Consider the following 22,444-nt stretch of genomic DNA (forward strand, 5'->3'; position numbering starts at 1 on the left):
CAGTACCAGTTGTGTCGTCCGCTCCTGTAAGACGGTGGGCTGAATGTCCGGGGTCTGAACTGTTTTGGTCCAAACGGGTTCTGGGAGGTATGGGGGTGTTGGTGGCTCAGTTCATGATTGTGAGGGTGGTGGGGGCAGAGGCCAGAGGGGTAGTGGTGGTGGGTTCAAGTGGTCACTTGTGTGGATGGTTGCTGATAAGAGCTTCTAGGTGCACTTGCTCTGCTGGGGCCCCTGCTCAAGCCAGGTCCCGGTGGACACCATGTCTTCCTGTCCATTTGGGTACTGTACATGGGCTTATTAGGGATTCACATGCAGGAAGTGGACTTACTCGACCAGCAGGTCCACCTTGTGGGTCCTAACGTATCTGCGGAGAAGCACTCGCCCTGAGATCATCAGCTAGACCAGCAAACGTGGTTCCCAATGCCGACATCTTAGGGAAGGAGAACAGTTTCTCAGGTGGGATGGCATTCTAGCAGTACAGAGTAGGGACGTGGTGGTATGTAACACCTCTGGAAGGACCTCTTGCTACTGGGAGATGGGCATCCCTTTTGACTTGAGGGCCAAAAGGATTACCCTCCAGATCATGGTGTTCTCCCTTTCTACCTGCCCATTCCCATGGGGGTTGTAGCTAGTGGTTCTGCTTGTGGCTATACCCTTGGATAGGAAATATTAGTGCAACTCCTCACTTATGAATGAGGAGCCCATATCACTGTGAATGTACCAGGGTATCTAAACAAGGTGAAGAGGTTGTGGAAGGCTTTAATGACCATGGGCAGGGAATGGCAAATGGGAAATGTGAGTACTCGTCCACAATATTCAGGAAGTGCACGTTCTGATTCATGAATAGAAGGGGGCCCTTGAAGTTCATATTGAGACGTTCAAAAGGGCATGTCCTTGATCAGCTGAGCTTTCTCCAGCCGGTAAAAGGGCAGCTTGCACTCCGCGCAGACCAAACAGTTACAGGTCAGCTCCCTGATCTCTTCCACAGAATTGGGGAGGTTGTGGGCCCTCACAAAGTCATAGAGCCTGGTGATCCCAGGATGGCAGAGGCAACTGTAGAAGGCCTGGAGGAGATCTACCTGTGCCCTGGCACAGGTACCCCAGAACAAGACACTGGGTGGCTCATTGAGCTTCCCAGGCTGGTACAAGATTTCATAATTGTAGATGGACAGTTAAATTCTCCACTTCAATATCTTGTCATTTTTAATTTTCCCCTGCTGTTTATTGTTAAACATAAATGAAATGGCTCTCTGGTCCATTAGCAGGGTGAACAGCCTGCCGGCCAGAAAATAACTCCAATGATACACAGCCTCCACTATAGCCTGTGTGTCCTTCTTGATAGCCGAGTGCCTGAGTTTGGGACCCTGGAGGGTCCAGGAAAAGAATGCCACAGGCCTGTCTGCTTGGTTCAGCGTCAGAGGCATCACTCTCCAGTTGGAAAGGGATGGATTCATTAATGGTATGCATCACTGCCTTGGCAATCTCATCCTTAATGCCCTTGAAGGCCTTACGTGCCTCCGCTGATGGGGGAAATGTGGTGGTCTTCACTAGGGGGTGGGCCTTGTCCGCATAATTGGGGATCCATTGGCATAATAAGAGGAGAACCCCAGGTACCTCTTCAAGGCCTTGAGGTTTTGGGGCAATGGGAATTCCAGAAGGGGACACATATGCTCAGGGTCAGGGGCAATGACATCATGCTCCAGTACCCAGTATTGCCAGATGCAAAGAGCGGACACATTTATTTCTGTTTGTATGTTAAGTTCAGGGCTTTAGCAGTGGCCAGGAACTTCTGCAGGTTTGCATTGTGTTCCTCCTGGTTATGGCCGGATATGGTGACATTATCCAAGTATGGATATGTAGCTTTTAGCTTATTGTCATCCACCTTGCAGTCCATCTCCTGTTGAAATACCAGCACCCCATTTGTGAGACCGAATGAGACCCACAGGAAATGGTAGAGGCAACCGTTGGTCTCGAACACCGTGTATGAATGGTCCTCCAGGCGAATCAGGATCTGGTGATATGCCGACGAGATCGATGGTGGAGAAGACCCGGTTCTGGGCTATCTCATTCACCATGTCAACTATGTGGGGAGGGGGTAGGCATCCATTAAGGTGAACCAGTTGATGGTCTGGCTATAATCAATGACCATCTGGTGTTTCTCCCCACTCTTAACCACGACCACGTGCCTCCAGAGGCTGTTACTGGGCTCAATAATGCCCTCTGCTAGCAGTCACTCCATTTCAGTTTTTATAAACTCCCTGTCCCAGGGACTGTTTTGCCTACTTTTAGTGGCGATTGGTTTGCAGTCTGGGGTGAGGTTCTGGAACGCGGCGGGGGGGAGGGTGCAGAGGGAACTGGAGGGTGGCCAGACCACAGGTTGGGTGCCCTGGATGGCATTCCTGTGTCTAATTAGCCATATTCAGAGGGAAGGGCAGGCCCTCTAGGAATTGGGTATTTCTGACTGTAAGGGGAGGATGGGGCATCAAGACATTCTTAAGCTAGCACTGGAAATCCAGCCCCAGTATATGACTAATGCGGGGAGGTGGGGCATCATAAGCAGCTTGAAGTTTTTAGACTTTGTGCCCCTCATAGTTAGGGTCATGGTGAAGCACCTGCGGATTTCCGTGGAGTTGGATTTAGATGCTCGAGCTACCTTGCGCTTTGCAGGGGACACTGCAAGAGAATAGTGTTGGACCTTTCCCAGGTGTATAAAACTTTCAGTCCTCCTCATGTTGAACAGGCAGTCTCGAGTGTGACCGTTTACCTCTGTGTTCATCATAGAGCATGCCAGTGGGTGTGGCCTGTTCTGTTCCTGCACATTGGAGTCCAGAGTTAGACCATTGTCAGAGTCACTGCTGCTGTAGTGTTAAGACGGCTGCCCTGGAGATCCCAAAGATGACCGTCCCCATGGATCACACATGTGGGAGTCTGGAAGAGACGCTGGATGTGACGTTATCCCATGTCATCTTCCTCCTGTTCCCGCCATTCAATCCTTGGCCGCCAGAAGTGACGCTGGAAGTGGATCAATCCAAGGTGGCAAATGGGGTCGCAGCCTGCACGTGATGCTGCTGGATGAAGGTTTAGAATGGCATACTTTGGCATAGTGCCCCTTCTTCCTGCAGTTCGAACAGGTCACACAGCAGGCGGACAGTACTTCCTTGAGTGCTTTGTCTGGCCGCAGTAGTTGCACCTCGTGTGATTGGCAGCGGCAGTCAGGGTCCCCAAGTCCAAATATGGCAGCACCCACCTGAGCTCCCACCTGGTGGCTACATGGCTTGCAGTGTAAGCCTTAGCATTCTTCTGGGATGTCTCCAGTGATCGAGCTATCTGCATGACTTCCTGTAGGGTTCGATTGCCCTTCTTTAGGAGTTGTTCGCGGATGTGATTGGAATGGAAGCCAGCCACGGATGAGATCCTCTTGGTAGACCACCACGTTCACATCTACGCATCCACAGACTCAGACCAGCTCCTTCATGGCCTCACAAAGTCTTCAACGGACTCACTGGGGGCCTGGCATTGGGTGGCCAGCTGGTAATGTGCATACATAGAGTTCATGGGAGCCCCATATTGCTGCTGCAGCAGGGCCATTGAGTCCTTTTACTTTTTGCAGTCCTGTATTATTTGGTAAGCTCGGTGCCCACTGATGAAAAGAGCAGATCATACTTGTCTACATCTGTGGAGATCTCTTGGTGTCTCCTGTAGGCCTTTAAGCAGTGCAGCCACATATCAAACTTGATGGAGGCCTCTGGATCCCAGGGATCAGTCTCCAGCTTCTCCACTCAGATCGCCTTGTCCATGGCAAGTACTCTGGATATTAAATTGTGGCGCGATCAATATCCACAAACAGTCACGAAGCGAGTGACTAAAGGCTTTAATATCCAGAACCATCGGGCATGTCTCTACATGCTGCTGGCCCAGATCCAAAGCTGGTATGGAGGGAAGAGACTAGGGCTATCAGCCTTTATTGGAGATCTTACAGGGAGGATTTAAAGGGTTGGAGGAAGACCAGCCTGTACATTCTTGTGAGGTGACACCTACACTATTTCTTCCACCACACAGCTTTTCTCCATCTCATTAATATTAAACTGAATTGCTCCAAGTCAGCCATAATCAGTCAGAAAAGAAAGAGCACATTACTCATCTGAAGCTCAGGAATGGAGGAGTTGGCTCCACACACTCAGTGAACAAATATTTTCCTTGATGAAATGTATCAGTGAATCATAAATTTCAATTTAGAGTTAATAGGTTAATTTGTCAAATTCTCTTTGATAGCTTTAAGAACATTAATTTCCTGATGCTTGAACAGAAGTAGTTCAGTATGGTGTTAATGACTTCCTCTCATTTTTTTTAGATGTTCAGTCTTCCACTTCAGGAAACTCAGAGAATAATTCATGCATGCATTTGCAAACAACAGAGCACCTGTCGATGGATAGGTCCCAGAGTTACACTACTAAACAACAGGTAATTGAAACAATCTGATCCTAAAAGTTTCACTAATCATCAATAGGAGAAGAAACAGCTAAATGAGCCCTGACATAATCTTCAGCCAGGAATGAGGTACCAATTGTTATTCAGATTGGAGGCCTGTGACCAAGGATTGGTATTTTACCACTGTCATCGATAAGACATGGATGACAATATAACCATATAACCATTTACGGAGCGGAAACAGGCCATGGGAAGAGAGGCCTAACTTGAGAAAGGATCCTGTTTTGATTTTGTGCGCCCTCTTCAGGCATTGGTGATTTTAAGTGTAGTGTATCTTTGAGAATTTTAACATCTATCTATATGTATTCTGTACTTTAGATGTGAAATCTCATATTAAAATATTCAAAAACATTGGCTCTGTGGGAGAAGCCAGTGAGTGGCCGTGGACAATAGCTTCTCAGACTGGAGGCCTGTAATATGGTTCAAATGGCACTAAAATTAGTGGTATCATGAATTTGCACGAAATCCAGATGAACTAGGAATGTGGGCTAAGGAATGGCAGATAGAATTTAACTCAAGACAAGTGAGGTGTTGCATTTTCATAAATTTAACTAGTGCAGGACTTACACAGTAAATGGAATGACCCTATGGAGTGTTGTAGAACAGAGAGATTTAGGGGTACCAAGTACAGAGTTCATTGAAAATGGTATCAATGAAATTATGATGATAGTTAAGAGCATTTTCAGCATAAATTGTAATATGTCTGCTCAATATTTACAGACCATTGAAACTTGAGTTATTCAACTTGTCAATTTTCACAACACCTGTGTACTCTGAATTAAATGGACAATTCGTGACTAAACTGAACAGATTGGAGTTTGGTAATTGTTTCATTGAGCAAACACTGGCCATGCCAGTTACAAGCATCCATGGATAGAAATTTCAGTTCGTGGAAGAAAGCAGAGGGTGATACTGGAAGGTTGTTTTTCAGGCTGGAGGCCTGTGACCAATGGTTTGCCACAGGGTTTAGTGCTGGGCTCATTACTGTTTGTCATCAATATAAATTATTCAGATGGAAACATACGTGGCATGATAACCAAGTTTGTGGATGACACTAAAGTATCTGGTATTCTAGATGGTGAAGGTAGTTGACAAAGATTGCAGAAGGATCTTACTTGGTTGGGCTGGTGGGCAGAGGAATAGTTGATGGAATTTAATACATAGAAATGTGAGGTGTTGCATTTTGGAAGGTCTAATGTGGGTAAAACCTATACAATAAATGTTAGGGATCTGGGGAGTGTTGTAGAGCAGAGGGATATAAGAGTACAGGTACATCTGACCTGGAAACTGGAGTCACAGGTGGATAGGGTAGTCAAAAAGTCATTTTACACATTGGCCTTTATCAGAGGACTGAGTATAGAAGTTGGGAGGTCACGTTGCAGTTGTATAAGACGTTGGTGAGACCCCATTTGAAGGATGTTCAATTTTGGTCACCATGCTATAGGAAAGTTGTTAAGATGGAAAGAGTGCAGAGAAGATTTATGAGGATGTTGTCAGTTCTCAGGGACCTGGCCTTGGGAGATCTTGAGCAGGCTCGGGCTTTATTCCTTGAAACACATGAGGATGAGGGGTGATCTCAAAGAGGTGTTCAAAATGATGAGAGGATTAGATCAAGAGAACACAGCCTTTTGCTCAGAAAAAGGGAATCAGTAGCAATAAGACATAGGTTTAAGGTAAGGGGAAAGTGATTTAACGAACTTAAGGATAATATTTTTACATAGAGAATGATGGGTCTATGGAATGGACTGCTAGAGGAGATGGTTCAGGCAGGTACTATTGAAATGTTTAAGTCAATATGGGATGGATACATGGATAGGATGGGTTTATGGGTCAAATATAGGCAAGTGGGACAAGTTTGGGTGGGATATTTTGGTCAGTGTGGGCAAGATGGACCAAAGGCTCTGTTTCCATGATTGTATGATTATACTCTGTTGGTTTTATCTAAAAGTTGACAATACACAAAACTCACAAAATATGGTCATCATACTTCGACTGTATGGCAATGAATGTCATCAAAAGCACATGACTTAATAAAGAACAAACATGTCTATGTATATTGAACCTGAATTTAATAATATTGTTTGTATGCATGGGTAGCCATTAGTTAGACATTCGTAATGGGAGCACCTTTGTATGTATTTTTTACATCAGCAAGTACACTGGGGATGTAACGGTGATCAAATGCTACACAGTAAATGGTAGGCCATTGAGGAGTGCAGAGGAGCAAATAGATCTGGGAATTCATATACATTGTTCCCTGAAGGAGGTGTTTCGCATGTGGACAGGGTTGTAAAGAAAGCTTTTGGCATCTGAGCCTTTATAAATCAAAGTATTGAGTATACAAGTTGGGATATTATGTTGAAGTTATTCAAGTCATTGGTGAGGCCACACTTAGAATATTGTGTGCAGTTCTGGTAACCCAGCAGCAGGAAAGATATCAATAAGATTGAAAGAGTACAGTGAAGATTTACTAAGATATTGCCTGATCTTCAGGAGTTGAGTGACCGAGAAAGATTAAACAGGTTAGGACTATACTCCTTGGAATGAAGAAGAATGAGGGGAGACTTGATAGAGGTTTATCAGATTATGAGGGAAATAGACAGAGAAGATGTGAGTGGGATGTTTCCACTTAGTTTGGGGGAGATAAATATGAGAGGTCATAGCTTTAGGCTGAAAGGGGAGATGTATAAGGGGAACATTAGGGGGAAAGTTTTTTTACTCAGAGAGTGGTAGGAGTGTGGAATGAACTGCGATTTGATGTATTGAATGCATCTTGAGTTTTAAAAATAAATTGGATAAATGCATGGATAGGAGTGGTCTGGAGGGTTATGAAATGAGAGTAGGTCAGTGGGACTAGCTAGTTTTATTGGTCGGTAGAGACCAGAAGGATCAAAAGGCCTGTTTTTCTGTGCTGTAACATTCTATGGTTCTATATCAGAAACCATGGTACACGCCATAACTCAGAGCTCCTGACACTGCTTTTAGGTTGGCTGACAAAAATACATTAAGATCAGCAAGGGCTGAACTCACCGCTGCAATCAGGAAGGCAAAGTGTGGGTACGCATAGGGAATCCACAGGCACCCGTGTTATACAGTCAGCATGAGGCACATGTGGTAGGGTATTAAACCATAACTGACTATAAGTCAACCCTGCCTGACAGCAACAATGACACCTTCCTTCCTGACAGTTTGAATATCTTCTATGCATGGTTTGATGAGAAAAACAATATTACACCAAAGAAAGCCACATCTTCTGATGGGGAACAGTAACCCTGCATAGCCATGGCTAAGAAGGTCCAGACAACATTCCTGGTCATGTGCCAAAAAACTATGCAACCCAGCTGATTGAGGTTCTAATGGACACCTTCAACATCTCAGTGCAGCAATCCATGGTCCCTGAAGGATTCAAGCAGCCACCATTGTCCCGATGCCCTTAAGAGCAATGGTAACTGGATTTAATGATGGATGCCCAGTGGCACTTACCTCTACGATCATGAAGTGCTTTGAGTGACTGGTAATGGAACCCATCAAAGTGTACCTTCCATTGCAGTTTGCATACCATCCAAACTGGTCCACAGATGATGATATAGCTTTGACTTTCCACTCTATCCTGACCCACCAGAATGATACCTCATACACAAAGCTGTTGTTCATTGACTTCAGCTCAGTATTCAAAATGATTATATCTCAGAGGCAGGTGAATGAACTGTCCTCCTTGGGACTCAACACCTCTCACTGCAATTGGATCCTGGACTTCTTTACAAAAAGACAACAAACAGTTGTGTTTGGTAGCAAAACCTCAAGTCCCGTCATGCTGGCACTGGAATACCTCAGGTCTGTTAAAACTGCTGATTCACGACTGAACTTGCAGATTTATTTCTAACAGAATGATCAAGTTTCCAAATGATACAACAGTAGTTGGCCTCATTGGCAACAATGATGAGTTGGCTTACAGAGAGGAGGTTGTGAGTCCTGTAAAACAATAAGTCTCAATGGGAACAAGACAAAGTGATGATTGTTGACTTCATGATGATGAAGGTTGACCATTCACCATTACACATCAATGTTTCCGTCGTGGGGGGTGGGGGGGGCGTGCCACGTGATGATGTAGGGTTAGACTGATAATCCCTCCTCACCTCAAAAAAGTTGCGAAAAAGTGATAAAAAAAGACTACAAAAGTTACAGAAACTATAAGGAAGAATTGTCTGAAGACACACAGAAGTCATTAATAATGCCTCCAAAGAAGGATAAAGGCCTTACAAGAAACTGAGCAAGAAAAGGAAAAAGAAAGGGAAGAGAGGCCTAACTTGAGAAAGGATCCTGCAGCTGTCCATAAAGTAACATCCAAAGGAGGGCATCCAGAAGCCGGGGAGACCTTGGACACTGCTGCACAAGGTCTCCTCCGACAATGGCCACTGACATTGAGTGAAGAAGAAGTCACTCTGCGCATGTGCGACTCCTCGTGCATGCGTAGAGCACATAAACGGAGGAAACTTAAAAAAAGATTCAAGACACCCAAACTCCAGTGATCAAGAAGAGGACCTGGAAAAGCAAAGGAAAGAGCAAGAACGATCTTCAATCAAGAAAAAAGCAGATAAAGGTGTTGAAGCTTCTTTATCTTCTGGAGAAATGAAGCAATTTTTAGACTTTTTTCGACAATCTATGGAAGAATTAACTGATGAATTAAGGAAGAATGGTGATAAGATGGAAATAGATGTGAAATAGTGGATGTTAAATTAAAGGGAATGAATTTGAGATTCAAAATATCAAAGACCAAATGAAGAAAGCACAAACAGAGGCTGGGTGCAAAGAACAATCAGTTAATGCAAAAGCTAGACGTGCTGGAAAACTTTAGCAGACGGAATAATATTAAGATTGTTGGACTTAAAGAAGAGGATGAAGGTCAAGATATGAAAAATATTTTTGAACGTTGAATCTTTGGGTCAGGCTGAATTTCAAGGAGATCTGGGGATTGAACGAGCCCTTAGGGCGCTGAGACCTAAACCTCAGCCTGGCCAAAGGTACCGTCCAATACTTGTCAGATTCCTTCGATATGAAGTAAGAGAGAAAATGTTGGAGTTGGTAGCAAAACAAGCTAAAGGAAGACGATCACCTTTAATTTATAATGGAAATAAAATTTTCTTTTATCCAGACACAAGTTTTGAATTGTTGAAGAAAAGAGTTTAATCTGGTTAAAGATGTGTTATGGAAAAAAAGGCTATGCCTTTGTTTTGAGATATCCAGCTGTATTGAAAGTATTCGTCCTGAGAGGGAGGAATAGATTTTTTACTGAGCCTAATGAAGCAAAGATATATACCGATTCATTGCCTGCTAAAGACCAACAGATGGTTGTTGATACCTGAATTATTTGTACAATTGAAAGGTTTTTGCTGTAATTGAAAGTATATTGTGCTTCAAGAGAGCCTAAAGGGGGAGGGTTTAACCTATAATGTGCGTGATTTATTATATTTGATAAGATTAATGGATTATCAGGTTTGTAAAGACTATTGTAAGGGATGCTATGGTATTACAAGTGAGTTAGTTCGGAGTCATGGGCACTAATGTGATAATTATTGCATCCTGTATAGATCAGGTATTGTTCAGATTCGTGTGGGTCCCATAGGTTAAGAACCAGACCAAGGTGGAGGGGACAAAACGAACTTTTATTTCGGGAATAAAAGAGGAAGCAGTGGGGTTGGTTTATCAAGTAGGCCTTTAAACACACACACACACTCACACAGTACGCAGGAAGAAAAATATACACTTAAGAGCAATGAAGGATAACTGACAAAACTAACAGAGTTACAGTAACAGACACATTCAACGCACACGCTCTAGGCGATCGTACGTGCCTCCACCCCTTGGTCAGTATGGGCACAGCTCTTGCTACTTAGCCTTGGGATTCACCTCGTGATACTCATGATCCACGAAGAGTCCAAAAAAAGAAGGAGCACATAGTCCTTTTATGGTTCTGGGGGCCAATCATATGGCTAGTATGTGCCCCATTGGTGGCTGTGTCCAGTGGCTCAAGGCCAAGTGCAAGGGCTCAGCAAGGACGAACTGAGGCGATTCATGTGGGCCAATTGTGAGGGTCACCTTGATGGCTTGGGGTGAGTTTCTGAACTTGATTTGCAGATAGTGTGTCCTCTGAATAGAAGCGCAGCAGCGCCACCCAGTGGTGGACACTGCCTCTCCATTATATCGGGGAATAGAGATGCTTCAACTTCACATGCCTCTGGGGTTTTTCTTTACTTTTTTCTTCTCTTCTCCTTTCCTGATCTCTTTTTTTGTTTTAAGCTTGAACTGTTTATATATGCAGTACATTATATAGGGAGGGTTGTTGTAAGTAGGGAGGGGGAAGGGGGATGGTGGATGGACAAATGCTTTAATATTGGTATCTAATGATAGGAAATTTGTCTTTTATTAGTATTAATATTAATGGAATTCAGAATCCGATAAAGAGAGAATGGTTATTAAGCTATATGAAAAAGACTGAAGTAGATGTGGCTTTTTTACAAGAGACTCATTTAACGGAAATAGATCATGCGAAATTAAAGAAAGACTGGGTAGGAACGATATTGTCTTGATCATTCAATTCTAAAGCTAGGGGAGTGGTGATATTAATAAATAAAAATTTACCAATTAAAATATTGGGTGTTATTAATGATAAAGTGGAGAGATATGTTATGGTAAATTGTAAAATTTATTCTGAATATTGTACTTATATGGTATATATCCACCTTGATGAATATATATGCACCGAATATAGATGATGGAAAATGTATACAGGATGTTTTTAAGCAATTAGCTAATGCAAAGGGAAAAATAATTATGGGAGGAGACTTTAATTTTAATTTTGATTCAAAGTTGGATAGATCAGGTGGAATTATGGTTAAAAATAAGGTATTAAAGTTGTGAAGAATTTTATAAGTGAAATTAAATTTGTGGACAGTTGGAAGAGAATGTATCCTGATGTTAGAGATTATTAATTTTATTCCTTTTGACACAAGATATATAATCTCCTCGTAACTGCAAGCTAGAGTAAAAAATATTCAATATCAAGCAAGAATATTGTAGAATCATTCACCTTTGGTTATGTTTATTTTGTTGGAGGAAGAGCAAAATACAAGTTATAGATGGAGGTTTAATACTGCATTGTTAAAAAGACAAGATTTTTGTAAATTTATAAGACAGCAGATAATTTGTTTTTAGGCATTAATGAACATTCTGCAACCAATAAGATTGTGGTCTGGGATTCTTTAAAGGATTATTTAAGAGGACAGCTGAGGTTAAAAAAGAATATGTGTCTGAAGTTAATAATTTGGAAAATGAAATAATAAAGATGGAAAAAGAATTGTAAAATCAAATAAATGATGACAAACAAAGATTGTTGGATTTTAAAATAATTGAAATTTAATACAAAACAAACATACAGAGTGGAGAGAGATATAAGGAGAACCCAACAAAAATATTATTAGTTGGGTGATAGAGGGCATAAAGTTTTAGCATGGCAATTAAAGACTGAACAATTATTGAGAATAATTACAGCTATAAAAGAAGATTTGGGTCAACTTACTTTCAAAATGCAGGGCATTAATGATGTTTTATGAAATTTTATAAAAAATTATATCAATCAGAATCCATGAAAGATGGAGATAAAATAGATGAATATCTGTAACAAATTACTTTGCCACAATTAAATGTAGAAGAGAAGGCAGAATTAACAAATCCTTTTACAGTAACAGAAATATATGATATAGTGATGTCTTTACCAAATAATAAGGCTCCAGATGAAGATGGTTTTTCTCCAGAGTTTTATACAGAATATAAAGAGCTATGAATATTATGGGATTGTTAGACCAAATGGAAGATCTTTGTGATTTACCTGAGCCATTTAAAACTGCATTAATAACAGCTATTCCAAAAAAAGGGAAGGATCCTTTACTTTCATCTTCATATAGGCCAATTTCATTATTGAATACAGATTATAAAATTTTGTCTAAACAATAGCTAATAGATTAGCTAAATGTTTACCTAAATTGATTAATATGGACCAAACAGGTTTTAATAGATCATCCAACAATATTGTTAGATTTTTAAGTTTGTTAAATATGGCACAGAAAAAAAAATAAAATCAGTAGCTTTGGTTTTAGACTATTTATTTAAAGTATTGACAATTTTTGGAATTTCAATAAATTTTATAAATTCGATAAGAACATTATATAATTGCCCAAAAGCTAGAGTAATTACAAATAGACAAATATCAAAATCTTTTTTATTAGAAATATCTAGACAAAGTTGGCTACTATCTCCTTTTTTATTTGTGTTGGCCTAGAACCTTTAGCAGAGGTGATTAGAAGAGATAATGAGATTGAGGGTTTTAAGATAAATGATAAAGAACATAAAAATAATCTTTTTGCAGATGATGTAATATTATATCTTATAAGCATTAAAAAAAATAAATGTTCGATTAGCAGAGTATGGGTTAATATCAGGCTATAAGATAAATATTGATAAAAATGAAGTAATGCCAATGACCGAGACAGATTATACTCAAGTTAAGAAAATGACAAAATTTAAATGGAAGAAGGAAACTGTCAAGTATCTAGGAATTAATATTGATAAGAATTTAAATAATTTATTTAAATTAAACTATATACCTCTATTGAAGAAAATTAAAGAAGACTTAACAAGATGGAAGGATTTGCCAATTTCTTTAATAGGAAGGATAAATTGTGTGAAGATCAATATTTTTCCTAGAATACAATACTTATTTCAATCATTACCAATTTTTGTACCAACAATGTTTTTTCAAGATTTAAATAAAAATGTAAGAAGGTTTATTTGGCAAGACAAAATGCCTAGGATGGCATTGGAAAAAACTAACATGGAAATATGATTGGGGGGGGACTACAATTGCCCAATTTTAAAAATTACTATAAAGCAGCTCAACTTAGATCCATCCAGCATACAGTATCAGAAGGAGTTTTTATGCACAAAAGCCACATTATTGCCTGCTCAAGTTTTTTAAAAAAAGGCAAATGTACCTTTTATGCAGAGAATGGAAAAGGTGGATTGCACAGTACTTTTTTGAAGCCCAAGGCAGTGCGCCGGCTTCCCAGGGCAAAGGATGGCAGGATGTGTTGCACAGCACTGGGTCCCCATGCTGCTGCCTGGCAGCCCTCCCATGGCTCTGCCTGACAGTCTTCCAACCCCAATGCCTGACAGACCTCTTGCCCTGCTGCTTGACAGCCCTGTCGTCCTGTTGCCTGACAGCTCCACCATGCTGCTGCCTGACAGCTCCCCAACGCTGCTACCTGACAGTCACCCCACGCTGCTGCCTGACAGCCTCCCCCCCCCCCATCCTGCTGCCTGATAGTTCTCTTGCCTCACTGCCTGACAACCCCAATGTGTCGGGCCTGACAGCCCTGTTGGCCCGCTGCCTACAGCCCCATCAGGAGTGACTGGTGTGAGGGAAAGCAGTGGGGAAGCAGTGTGAGGGAGCAGGGCGGCATGAGGGAGTTTGGGCAGGGTGAGCGAGCGCAGCCTGACAGCTCCACTGGGCCGCTCTGTGAGAGTGCAGTGGGGCAATGGGGCTGTCAGCATGATGTCAACCATCTTACCTTCCTGTTTGGAGCTGCTTTCAGTGGCAAATCTTTTATGCAGGAGGTGGAGCGACTTCACTCCACCTCTAAATGTACCCCACCCAGCAGATGGAAGCTGCAGCGAATTCGAGCCGTTAATCTGCCTTTGGACTTTTTATGGAGGGAAGTGCAGCGATGTAAAGTCAAAGTATCTCTGTCTTTACATTCATTTTTTTTCCCTATAAAAGGGGCTTCTGTCTCACTACCAGCAAGTAGGAGGTACAAGAGCATCAAAATCCAAACTGGCAGGCTGGGAAATATTTTTTCCCCCCACAGTCTGTGAGATTGATGAGCAGTATCCCATATTGAGTAAATCAATCCAAAATATTGATATATTGATATATTTATTTTAAATTATATTTGTGTATCATGTGATTATTATGTACTGTGTTTTGTGTGTGTGCGTGTGTGTGTGTGTGTGTGTATATGCACACACCGTGGTCTATTGTTTTGTAAGGTTGCATATGTACAGTCAGATGATAATAAACTTGAAAATGAACTTAAACGATGAGAATTGCCTTTGAAATTGTTAACACAGGTACTGGCAACAAAGCCTTTAAACAGGAGTGTAGCTGAGACACCATCCAGACTACAAGAGAGACCTCCTTCAGGCCACAGAAGTCGTAGTGCAACCCGAAGTGGGAGAAAGACCTTTTTGGATGGTAGACAAATTGGTTTTGATGTTGAACAGGTTTGTGTTTTGATAAGTGATGTGAATAACTGTAATTTAACAGTCAATCTTTTTATCTTTATTCAGCAATGACCCATTATCAAGCTAATCAAGAGTTTATCAAGATTCCTTTATTATCATGTAATAGTACAGAACATATATTACACGTAATTGGGTTGGACCCCTCAGGGAATGAAGAGCGGAGATACAGCACTCCCACAGGGGTCCAACTGCCCAGTCAACTGCCGTCAGTTCCGCACAGGAGCCAACAGCAGTTTCATTTAAAACCCTGCGACTATGGAGTCTGGACCCAAAATGGTTGTGCATATGATCGGCAGCAGCCATGAGGGGTTACAGACTCCAGAGGGTCGGAGAACTGGCACAGGGCTCCAGAAAACAGGGAGACCATCCTCCGTCTGAGAATGAGAAGCAGAGGAAACGACCCATAAGACAGTGATCATGGCAGTGGACCAGTGAGGGAACTCTGTGGCTGAAAGACCCACTCATGCGGCAGCCTGCTGGCGACTCAAGGCGAGGAACAAATGGAGGCTGTGGCTGCTGGAGGCTGCTGTCGGGAGACTCGTGCTGGGCTGCAGACTGCTGGAAACTAGCTCAAAACTGGCTGAAGGGGTGCAAAAGGGTGTCGGAGTGTTTCTGACTGTGTTGGAGGTTCGGATCTGGAACTCAGGTTGCCAATGGTTTGGACTGGACTCTGTATGACTACCGAGCCTGCAGAAGTACTGGAGGTGAATATCTGCAAACTCGGTGACTCTGGGGGGACTCTCTTTTGCTTCTCTTTCTCTGACTGTAAGAGGTGCTTTAGGCAATTTCTGCTGCTGGTGAATCTGTCTGCCTTACAGCAGGCAAGACCAATTTCATATAATATGACACTGTTTTATTACAATAACTGCCATCTGCCTGCCATACGGCAGACAAACAGTCACCATTTGTGTTGCCTAGTGCTCCTTGCAGTATGTGAGAACCAGAAGCAAAAAGAGTTCCTTCAGAGTAACTGAGGGTCCATGGATTCGCCTCTAGTGCTCCAACAGCATCTGCAGCCACACAGACTCCAGTTTGATCCATTGGCAACCCGAGCTCCAGATCCAAACCTCCAACACAATCAGGAGACCTTCCATGCCTGAGGCCTTTTGGGAGCCCTTCTTATCTTCAGACAGCACCCTTTCTGATACCTGGTTCCCAGGAGCCAATCTCCAACAGCCTGCAGACTGTGTGGGTCACTCAACTGCTGAGATCCCCACTGGTCTGCCATCAATGATCACCGTACTGCGGGTCATCTCTTCTGCTTCACCTTCTCAACATAGCGTGATCTCTGCTGAGCACAGCACTGCCATCTTTTTTTTAATATATTTTTTTATTTTTCACACTGTGAACCATATCAACCAAAATATATACAAATGTTTCTCATTAAATATACACAGTGGCATTTTCTCTCTTTTTTTCCCCTTTCCCTCCCTCCCCTCTTCCCACCCACCTCCAAAACCCATAAGTATTATATGTTATTTTTTTCCAATGGAATACATTTATTCATTTCCATGTACCATTGCTGTATTCTCAGACTCTCTTCCGATTTCCAAGTTGACATTATACATTTTTTTACAACAGCTAAGGATATCATAATAAATCTTTTTTTGCGCTTTATCCAATTTGAGGCCTAATTCCTTATTTCTTATGTTACTTAAAAGAAAGATCTCTGGATTTTTTGGTATGTTATTTTTTGTGATTTTATTTAATATCTGATTTAGTTCTTCCCAAAACGTATTCACTTTTGTACATGCCCAAATTGCATGTATTGTTGTTCCCATTTCCTTCTTACAGCAAAAACATCTATTTGATAAAGCTGAATCCCATTCTTTTAAATTTTGAGAAGTGATATATACCCTGTGTATATACACTGTATCATGCATAACCTTGCGTTTATTGTATTCTTCATAGTTCCAGAAAATAACTTTTCCCATGCTTCATTTTTTATCTTTATGTTTAAATCCTTTTCCCACTTTTGTTTAGGTTTATAGTTTATTTCATCATTTTCCTTATCTTGCAGCTTAATGTACATGTTCATTATAAATCTTTTAATTATCATTGTGTCTGTAATCACATATTCAAACTGCTTCCTTCTGGCAATCTCAATCTGTTTCCCAATTTATCCTTTAAATAAGCTTTCAGTTGATGATATGCAAACATGTACCATGAGTTATTCCATATTTGTACTTCAACTGTTCAAATGTTAATAAATTATTTCCCAAAAAACAATTTTCTATTCTTTTGACTCCTTTTCTCTCCCATTCTCTAAAGGAAAGGGATTAATGGATTTTGCGTCAATAATAATTTTGGTATTTGATAATTCATTTTTTTTCCTTTCTAAGTGGAACTTCTTCCATATATTAAGTAAATGATGCAATACTGGTGAGCTTTTATATTGCACCAACTTTTCATCCCACTTATAAAATATATGTTCCGGTACCCTCTCCCCTATTTTATCTAGTTCTATCTTAGTCCACTCTGGTTTTTCCCTTGTCTGGTAAAAATCTGATAAATACCTTAATTGTGCAGCTCTATAATAATTTCTAAAGTTTGGTAACTGCAAACCACCTTGTTTATACCTCTCTATTAATTTATCTAATGCTACCCTCGGTTTCTTCCCTGTCCACAAGAATTTCCTTATTATTCTCTTTAGTTCATTAAAGAATTTCTCTGTTAAGAGAATTGGTAATGTTTGAAATAAGTATTGTATCCTTAGGAATACGTCCATTTTAATGCAGTTTATCCTCCCTATCAACGTTAGCGGTAATTCTTTCCAATGTTCTAAGTCTTCCTGCAATTTCTTTATTAGTGGCTGATCATTTAGTTAGTACAAGTGGCTTAAGTTATTATCTAACCTGATCCCTAGGTATCGGATTGCTTGTGCTTGCCATTTAAATGGTGATTCTTTTATAAATTCTGTATAATCCGCGTTACTCATTGGCATCACTTCACTTTTCTTTGCGTTGATCTTGTACCTGATATTTCTCCATATTCCTTCAATTTTTTATGTAATTCTTTTATTAATATCTCTGGTTCTGTTAGGTATACTATGATGTCATCTGCAAATAAGCTGATTTATACTCCTCCTTTATTTTCATCCCTATTATTTTATTTTCTATTCTTATCAGTTCTGCCAAAGGTTCTATTGCTAAGACGAACAATGAGGGGGATAATGGACATCCCTGTTTAGTTGACCTACTTAATTTAAATTGGTTCGATACATATCCATTTACTGCTACCTTCGCCAACGGTCCATTATATAATGCTTTAATCCAATTAATATATTTTTCTGTTAGATTGAACTTCTGTAATACTTTAAATAATTAGTTCCACTCTACTCTGTCAAAGGCTTTTCCTTAAAGTTTTCATTAATCTCTGTTGGGTTATATGTAATTTGTTTGTCCTTTTTCCTTGATGCCAATACAGTTCTTTTAGCTTGTTCTGTTTTAAGTTGCCAGGCTAATATTTTATGTGATTTTTCTCTCAGTTCGTAATACTTTTGCTTTGTTTTCATTATGTTCTTCTCCACCTTGTACGTTTGTAATGTTTTGAATTTTATTTTTTTGTCTGCCAATTCTCTTTTTCATTATATCATCCCTTTATACTAGTTCCTTTTCTGTACTTACTATCTCCCTTTCCAACTGCTCTATTTCCCGATTGTAATCCTTTTTCATCTTAGTTACATAACTTATTATCTGTCCTCTAATGAAGGCTTTCATTGCATCCCATAATATAAATTTGTCTTTCACTTATTCTGTGTTTATTTCAAAATATGTTTTAATTTGGCATTCAATAAACTCTCTAAATTCCTGCCTTTTAAGTAGCATGGAGTCTAACCTCCATCTATATGTTCTTGGTGGGATGTCCTCCACTTCTATTGCTAATAACAGGGGTGAATGATCTGATAGTAGTCTAGCTTTATACTCAGTTTTCCTAACTCTCCCTTGATTATGGGCCGACAACAAAAACATATCAATTCTTGAGTATATTTTATGCCTACTTGAATAATATGAATATTCTTTCTCTCTTGGGTGTTACCTCCTCCGTATATCCATAAGTCTCATTTCCTGCATTGATTTAATCATAAACTTGGCTACTTTATTCTTTTTGCTTGACTTTTGACAAGTTTTATCAAACATTGGATCCAAATTAAGGTTAAAATCCCCTCCTATCAATATATTTTCTTGTATGTCTACAATCTTCAAAAAAATATCCTGCATAAACTTTTGATCCTCTTCGTTAGGTGCATATATATTGAGCAAATTCCAAAATTTTGAGTATATCTGACTCTTTATCACTACATACCTCCCTGCTGGATCTATTATTTCCTCCTCTATTTGATTGGTACATTTTGTTAACTAATATGGCTACATCTCTACCTTTTGAATTATATGATGGTGCCGCTACGTGTCTTACCCAGTCTCTCTTTAATTTGTTATGTTCCACTTCAGTTGGATGCGTTTCCTGCACAAATGCTATATCTATTTTTCCTTTCTTCAGTAAATTTAGTAGCCTCTTCCTTTTAATTTGGTTATGTATTCCATTAATGTTTATAGTCATATAGTTCAACATGGCCATCTTATATCTTGCTTACACCTCTTTTCCACTTCCTCGCCACCTCCATCCCCCTTTTTTCCATTTTCATCTCTTAGTTTTCCCTTATTAAACTCAATGTATGACAACACATTTAAAACAACTCCCACACTCAATAATGCCTTAACCCCAAATGCTCCCCCCCTTCTCTGAGTTGCCCCTTATCCCTTGCCGGGCAACCATAACTCCCCTTTCCATTTGGATTGCGATCTTGCTCGCAAGCGTCAACTGATTTTGCAGTGACGGTTATTCCCTCTCCCCCCCCCAGCCCCCCAGAAAACGCTTTTTTTACACACAATTAACAAAGCTCTCTCTTTTTTTTCCCCTTACTTCCTTCATTCCCTTCTCTTTTCCCTCTTTAGTTCTTTAGATATACATTGTTTTTACATCTTTATATATACTTTATCGCCGTTCTTCATTCTTGCTACATCTCTTCATCTCTTCTTCTGTCCTGCAAATGTTCTGCAAACTCTTGTGCTTCCTCCGGATCCGAGAACAGTCTGCTTTTCTCCCCCGGTATAAATATTTTAAGCACGGCTGGATGTCTTAACATGAATTTATAACTTTTTATCCATAAAATCATTTTCGCTGTATTAAACTCCTTCCTCTTCTTTAAGAGTTCAAAACTTATGTCTGGGTAAAAAAATATTTTTTGACCCTTGTATTTCAATGGCTTTATTATCTTCTCTAACTTTATACCTTGCCTGTTCCAGTTTATTTTCTCTTGTCGTATATCTCAAAAATTTTACTAAGATGGATCTTGGTTTTTGATGTGTCTGCAGTTTCAGAGCTAATGGTCTGTGTGCCCTTTCTATTTCTGTTTCTTCCTGCATTTCTGTCGTTCCCAGGGCCTTCGGGATCCATCCTTTTATAAATTCCTTCATGTCTGTACCTTCTTCATCCTCCTTCAGGCCCACTATTTTTATGTTGTTTCGCCTACTATAATTTTCCAACATATCAATTTTCTGAGATAACAACTCTTGTGTCTCTTTAATTTTTTGGTCACTTTCTTCCAATTTTTCTCTTAAGTCATTTACTTCCATTTCTACAGCCGTTTCTCGCTCTTCCCCATTCTCTACTCTTTTCTCTATTTCTGTCACGACCAGTTCTAAACTTTTCATTTTATCTTCTGCTCTTTTCATTTTTATTTTAATTGCACTAAATTATAATGATAACCATTCTTTTAATGATCTCATTTGTTCTTCAAAAAAAGCTTTATCTATATTCTCTACATCAGTTTTACCTTCTATTTCTTTGTGAAGATCTTGGTCTTCTTCTTCCTCTCCTTCTGTGTCTGTAACTGTGTTTGTGTCTTCTTCTTCTCTTTGTGTCTCTTCTGTTTTTCCTGATGAGCTGTTTATATCTCTTGTCGGGCCTCCTCTTGCTGTTGGTCCTCCCCTCCTGGGCTGCCCGTCTGTCAGGCCTCCTGCCGTTGATCCTCTTGTCGGTCACCCCCCCCGTCTTTCTGCCCTCGTCTGTTTCCTCGCTCCCTCCCCTGCCACCATCCTCATCCTCCAGCTGAGTGCCCTGGTGTCGGGCGTCCCTCAGCTGGTCGTACTGTGGCTGCCCGCTCCTCTACTGAGCCCACCTCCTGTCGGTGTCCTCTTTTTCCTTTGATTGCGCACTTTTGTTTGGCTCCGAGAGCCATTTTTGAAGTCCACCGGTTGGGAGGTCGCGACTCTGCAGGGCAGGCACCAACCTTGGGGATCGGGCGCTCCTCTCCACCACAGCTTCCTGTTCCTTTGTGCAGGTAAAGGCTTCTTCTTTCTTCTCTGGTGACTTTTTTTCTTTTTTTTGGTTGTTTTTACTTTCTCCTTCTAGAGTGCCGTCTTCTTTCTCTTCTCTGTAACTTTATCTTCTATTTCTTATATTTTATTTTTGTTGAGCTTTGTCTTTTCCTAACTTTTTTTCTGGAGAAGTCTGGTTTTACCCAACCGACCACTACTCCATCACGTGACTCCTCCAGGCTCTGCCATCTTGAGCACAGAATCGTTGATGTAGGATTTTAGTTTAAAAACACCATTGGCTCCTCTAACGAACTGGGTGGTTGAACTTTTTGGTGCAGTGCTGTGACTCCGATCCCCGTTCTCCAGGACCACACCAGGAGCAACGCTGCCATTTTCACTACTAACCCACCCCTTTTTGGACTGTTACAGTACATGAGACTATTCATCCCATCTAATTTGTGCTGGTTACTAGTAGAACAATTCCATTAGTCCCATTTCACTTCTCTCCTCCAAGTTATTCTCCCTCAGTAACTTCGATAATTTTGACCACTTCCAGGTTCTTTCAAGCAGGTTTTATTGTTCTCCATGTGCTTCTTACATAATTGCTATGTTGGGGGTGGCTGAAATTATATCAGTTCTTTTTGGAGCATGAGCAGCAATGAATTGTTCCAAAACTCATCATTACTCTTCCCCCTCTCTCCTGCACCCTAATTGTTTGGGTTCAATCACCTCCCCATTTTCCCTTCCAAACTCTGATCGTTTCAGCACTTCCACATCCCTATCCACCAACACCTGTGATCCCACCCCAACATCCTCACAGTCTAGATCCATCAGTACTGACCCAACATCTTTGAGTGCTGTTTCCCCATTTTCCTCCTCCCCATCATATTAGCCCAGAATAAAAACTCCAAGATGGTTTCTTTCTGAGTTTTTTTAATCAATTTAGCAACTTTTACTTGAAAATACACACACTTTCAGCCTTTCAAAGCACATTTCATTGTTAATGTTTGAACATAATGTAAAAATATTACAGGGGTACATCAAAGTGAGATTGTGTATACACTTTTTTAAAAATATATATTTAACTTTGTACACATTACAAGGCACTTCAGTAAACTCTATGTTATTTAGCCCAATAAATCCATGTATGAATTTAACAGTAGTAATGCCGAATTAACAAGTCTTGGAATTCCCCTTAACAAATTTAGTAACTGCGGATTAAAATAAGAATGCCAAACAAGTGGCAGTGCCCCACTGCATATGGACTTTAATCAGTTCTT

The 22,444-nt window shown here is 40.6% G+C and overlaps 1 protein-coding gene across 11 annotated transcripts in view; it reads left to right on the forward strand.

The window, feature by feature from the left end:
- LOC138760870 (centromere protein J-like) overlaps window positions 1-22,444 on the forward strand; it is a 221,397-nt gene that overhangs the window by 165,964 nt on the left and 32,989 nt on the right. For 9 of the 11 annotated variants that reach the window (XM_069932115.1, XM_069932117.1, XM_069932116.1 and 6 more), the window contains 2 exons: window positions 4,352-4,461; window positions 14,671-14,823. In XM_069932115.1, the coding sequence (XP_069788216.1) occupies window positions 4,352-4,461; window positions 14,671-14,823 (263 nt within the window). Of the gene's footprint in view, window positions 1-1,262; window positions 1,454-4,351; window positions 4,462-14,670; window positions 14,824-22,444 lie in introns of those variants that run through there. The other 2 variants (XM_069932122.1, XM_069932126.1) reach the window with 2 other exon arrangements.

The sequence above is a fragment of the Narcine bancroftii genome, chromosome 4 (genome assembly GCF_036971445.1).
Source record: "Narcine bancroftii isolate sNarBan1 chromosome 4, sNarBan1.hap1, whole genome shotgun sequence".
NCBI lineage: Eukaryota > Metazoa > Chordata > Chondrichthyes > Torpediniformes > Narcinidae > Narcine > Narcine bancroftii.